This window comes from Pan troglodytes, chromosome 12 (genome assembly GCF_028858775.2).
Source record: "Pan troglodytes isolate AG18354 chromosome 12, NHGRI_mPanTro3-v2.0_pri, whole genome shotgun sequence".
NCBI classification, from domain to species: Eukaryota; Metazoa; Chordata; class Mammalia; order Primates; family Hominidae; genus Pan; species Pan troglodytes.
The window spans coordinates 111,953,520-111,958,729 of NC_072410.2; the positions used below are offsets into that span (position 1 = coordinate 111,953,520).

A 5,210-nucleotide genomic window follows, 5' to 3' on the forward strand; every position below is an offset into this window, starting at 1 on the left:
AATGGAAGGAATAGAAAGAGGTTGTGAAAAGGGCCCGGTGCAAGTGATAACTAAATGCTGCAGGCTGCTGGGCGTGCACTGTGAACTCTCCCCCATCCTGGGCCTGCAGGGGGAGCAAGCTTTACCCCAGAAGGAAGCAGCAGGGAAGCACGGCCTGCAGAGCCTCCTGGAATGTGGTAAGGCTCCTTGGCGCCAAACCTGACTATGAGCCCTTCTTTAATTAGTTCTCACTAAAAATAACTCCCCCACCACCCGGCTGCACACCTACCTCCTGGCCTGGCACTGAAGTGTGCCTGAGCTACTCTTGGGGGTGACAGCCAGCCTGTGACAGAACCTACAACACGGAGGGTGCACAGAGCAGGAGGCTTTATTGAGGGAGATACAGAAGCGGGCGTGGGCTCTTGTGCCAGCCAGGCCGCGGCCTCCACTCGTCCCACACGGCCCTGCGGCTCCTGCACACCCCTCCCTCCCGGGCTCCTGGACAGCAGGCAACATAGAGGAGTCTTACCCAGCCTTGGCAGAGGTGCCGGGAGGGCCTTCAGAGTCTGTCCAGGGGAGGGTTGGGGGGACACAGGACAGCCCTTCTGTGCTGTCGATGACATGCCTGCCACATCTACCCATCTGTCCACTGCCTGGTCCATCTCTGCCTGAGGGGCCCTCCTGTCACTTGCAACTCTGGAGCCGGGTCCTGTGGTGCTTCTCCTCGGTCAGGAGGGGGATGAAGGTGTCGCTGTGGGAGAGCTTCAGCCGGCTGCTGCAGCTCGGCGCCTCCTTCCCCGCAGGCTCTGGAGGGAGGTTGTCCAGGTCACTGCGGGAGCCCCCGGTCTTGCCCTCGCCCCCGCTGCTGGAGTTGAGTTCCATCAGCTCCAGCTCGTGCTTGGCCGCGGTCTCCAGGACGCGCTGCTTGTTGTAGTACCTGACAAAGTTGTTGATGATGGGGTGGATGGGCAGGGCAATGGCGATGACACCACACAAGAAGCTGATGGCCGCGTTGAGCTTGCCCAGCGTGGTCTTGGGGTAGATGTCGCCGTAGCCGACGGTGGTCATGGTGATGATGGCCCACCAGAAGGACTGGGGGATGCTCTTAAACAGGGTCTCTGGATGGCTCTGCTCCATGGTGTAGCCCAGGGCAGAGAAGACGAAGATACCCACTGCCAGGTACATGAGCAGCAGCCCCAGTTCCTTGAAGCTGCGCTTGAGGGCATAGGTGAGGGTCTGCAGGCCCGAGGAGTGGCGGGCCAGCTTGAAGATGCGCGCGATGCGCATGATCCGCAGCGCCTGCACGGCCTGCTGCACGTTGGTCAGCTCCATCATGCGGGCACCCAGGTGCGTGAGCGTGAGGCTCACGTAGAAGGGGAGGATGGCCAGCACGTCCACAATGTTCATGAAGGACAGCGCGAAGTGCAGCTTGTTGGGTGACGAGAAGAGGCGCAGCAGGTACTCCAGGGTGAACCAGCCAATGCACGCCGTCTCCACGTTCTCCAGCGTCGGGTGCTCCACGCGGTTGCCCTCGGCGTCCAGCACCTGCAGCTCGGGGATGGTGCCCATGCACATGACCACGGACGAGACGAGGATGAGCAGGAAGGAGAGCACGGCCACCACCCGCGCCGGGCACGACGACTCGGGCTTCTCCAGGAACTTCCAGACACACTTCTGGCAGCGGCGCCAGCGGCCCTCGGCCGCGTCCACGCCCAGGTCGTCCAGGATAAGCTGCACGCGGCGCGCGATCTCCTCCAGCTCCTCGCGCTTCTCGCTCAGGTGGCTCTTGCAACAGTCGTCCAGGAACTTGAGGTCCACCTTCCAGAAGTCCATCTCGTTCTTGAAGCAGATGGGGCAGATGCCCTTCTTCATGTGGACCTCCCCGAAATAGTACACCTCGATGACACACTTGAAGGCATCCGGGTCCCTGTCAAAGTAGAACTCGCGCTTGCCGGGGTCGTAGTCGTCGCACAGGGAGAAGATGGTGTCGTAGCCCCCAGCCAAGCAGTTGATGAGCTCCGCCAGCCGGGTCTCAGGGTACTGACTGAGGAGGTCCCCGTACAGCACCTGCCGCACGCCCCCCACGTTGACGACTATCTCTATGTCGTCGCTGGCAGCGGAGCTCTGGCTGCCCGGCTCCGGGAGGCTGCGCTCCCCGGACCCGTCCATCCTCCCCGCGCGCGCTCTCGCAGCCTCCGCCCCGCGCCCCCTGCAGCCGCCGCCGCCGCTGCCGCTGGGGGTCCGGCGGGTGCCACCCGTGCGCTGATCTCGGGGAGAGCCTGGCCGGCGCCCGCCTGCGGGGAAGGGCGGTCACAGCGGGCAGCAGCCTGCGGGGGCGCGCCGCGGGGGAGGCATGCACCCGGCGGCGGGGCTCGGGGCTGGCATCCGGGCGCCGGGGCGCGCCCGCGGGGGCTTTGGCGGCCGCCGGCCTCGCCCGGGGCACTCACCCCGGCTGGCTGGCGGCGCGCTCCGCCGCTTCAGCTCGGCCTCCTGCAGGAGCGGGGTCTCCTCGTGGGCGGCTGGCACCGTCCTCCGCCCCGGGGCGCGCAGGCAGCGGCGGCAGGTCCCGGAGCTGGCGGACCCACGCCGTCCGCGAGGTGCTCGAGGTGTGCAGAGAGCGAACTTGGGCTGGCTTTGCCCGAGCCTTTTCTAAACACAATAGGAATTCCAGCCTGACGTCAGGAGCTTTTCAAACTGTACCCTCTTCTGGTGAAATTCTGCAAGGCACGCGCGGCAGCTGCAGGGGACGGATTAACCCTTGGGCAGACGGGCACAGCTGCTGCGCCCGCCGCCACCACCGCGCACCGCCGGCCCCTCCTCGGGCGCAGCGGGTCACCGAGGGGCTGCGACCTGGCTTGAAGCGGCAGGCGTTCTCTCTCACTGCTGTTTGGAGAGGATGAGTGGGGAGAGAATGCTGCCGCCTGTTGCTGGGCAGGAAAATGTGCTCCAGGAAGCCCCTTAGAAGGCGACTCCGATGTCTGGGTCCCTCCTCCGGCCTTAGACCCGCGCCGGCTTTTCCTGGTGGGAGGAAAATCCTGCCTGATCCTTGAAGCGTTTCCTGCCCCATCCCCCCGACCCAGCAATGCCCTGCTGTGTTGGTGGCACTGTCTCACCTTCCCCGCAACGCTGTACAAGGAGGACATCTAGTCCAGCCTCCTGTAGAAGGGAAGGGACTTGCCCAAGGTCACGCGGCGGAATGAGAGCAGAGCTCAGCTTGACCGCCTCCTGATCCCGAGCTTTCTGGCTGTCCCAGCTGACCGACGCCTGCTGTTCAGCAGATTTCAATTCTGCCTTGAAGTCCCTGCCGTCTGGCACCTCCTATCTCTCTGCAGTCCCACACCAAGGCCACTAGCTTCCAGACCCCTAGGGTCCAGTGGCTCCTGCTTCCCCGTTCCTCACTCCTTGACCAAGGCCTGTCTCTTCCTGCACAGTGTCCCACACCCTCCTCTCTTCCAGCCTTTGCAGCCACAGCTGTCCTTCTGTCCTCACTCACCTGAACCACTACAGCAGCTTCCTAACAGTGTCTCTCTCCTCCGGTTCACCACTATCATCAATACTGCAAATTACTGATATCATCTATGGCCTCGAGATCGTGTTAAAAATATTCTGGAGGGAAGAATGAATAGGCAGAGCAGAGGATTTTTAGGGCAGTGAAACGTACCATAATGGCGGATATGTGTCATTATACAATGGTCAAAATCCATAGAATGTTCACCACCAAGAGCGAATGTTAATGCAAACTTGGTGCTGGGCGATGATGACGTGTCATTGTGGGGTGGTCCACCATGACAAGTGTCCCACCCTGTGTGAGATGTTGATGCGCAGGGGAGAGCTGTGGAGACAGAGGGCATGTGGGAATTCTCTGTACTTTCTGTTGAATTGTGCTCTAAAATATAAAGCCTATTTAAAAATGTATTCTGTAGGCTGGGTTTTTTAAAACTTAAGGACATGTCCGTTAATGGATTATGAAATCAATTTACTGGGTCACTGACAGTATTCTTTTTTCTTTAATGAGTTAGCATAAAACAGAATATATTAGAATACATCACATGAAGTATTATTTAGTGAAACTTCGTTTTACAAATTTTACTTCGTTTCCATTTAGCATCAGACAATGACATGCTACTACAGAGTAGGAAATCGAGGCTCAGAAAGGCTGAGTAATAATAAGAGTTGCCATTTATTCTCCATGGGCATCGGAGTGCAGTCTCTGAGTGCTTTGCATTTTTGTCATTTAATCTCCCAGCAACCCCTAAGGAAACAAGATGTCAGGTAACCTGCCGAGATCACTCTGTGGAGCTGGGATTTAACCATCGTCCTGCTGGGTTCTGAGGCCTATTCTTCTCCCCAGTACAGTGCTACACACCGCCTCCTACACACACCCCAGCTTCCTCTTCCAATCCTTATGCATGCTACTCCCCTTATCAGCTGTCCGAGTACCTGCAGGGTTAAGTTCAAATTGCATCCTAGTCTGAGCTTAATGGGCTTCTAAATACCCATTCATTCACTCAGTTATTCAAATATTTATCGAGCTCTTATGGCACATGCATGCAAATGCACACACACACACACACACATACACACACCACCCTAGGTGTGGGGACAGGGTTCATATTCTAGTAGATAATATGTTTTTTGTAAATAATAATTAACAGTTTGGGGTAATGACCTTAACAAGAGGGGTATATGTATTATACAAGAGTGGTGCTTCCTGAATTTCTCCACAGGGGGCGCTGAGGGGCGGCCATCTGGTTGGAAGAGGGAGGGGCTGCATTTGCCTAGAAGCTCAGCCTTCACTCACTCAGGTTTGCATCGGGGTGTCTGATGAATCTCCCTCAGCACATAGAGCCCCAACAGCTACTCCTTTGTATTGTCATGAAATACAAGGTGCTGTGGAACCCGGGAGTTTGCAGATACCTGGGCAGGCCCAGGAGAGGCTGGTGCATTAAAATTATACCGCTGGGATTTAGAGAGATCAATGCCATTGAAAGAACGCATTACTAACATGTCCTGAGAGAAGGGGACACGCCAGAGGAAATTCCAGGTGTGGCCAGGCAGAAGCAGGAGCTAGGGGAAAACGAGGCCAGGCCCTCTATTGGGGTTTCCTGGGGGAAAAGTTAGGGCAGAACAGAGGAAAGAGTCCAGGATTGGCTCCTTGGGATAATTCTGGTGAGCTTTGAACTACAGAGGTGGTCTCTAGTTGCCTGGTCCCTGGCCTGGGATGATTTAGG

At 57.9% G+C, this 5,210-nt stretch overlaps 1 protein-coding gene across 1 annotated transcript; it reads right to left on the reverse strand.

The window, feature by feature from the left end:
- Positions 1 to 349: 349 nt before the first annotated feature.
- Positions 350 to 3,080, reverse strand: KCNF1 (potassium voltage-gated channel modifier subfamily F member 1). Its single transcript, XM_016947154.4, has one exon. The coding sequence runs from the start codon at positions 2,146 to 2,148 to the stop codon at positions 664 to 666; it is 1,485 nt and encodes a 494-aa protein (XP_016802643.1). The 5' UTR covers positions 2,149 to 3,080; the 3' UTR covers positions 350 to 663.
- Between the last annotated feature and the right edge of the window lie 2,130 nt (positions 3,081 to 5,210).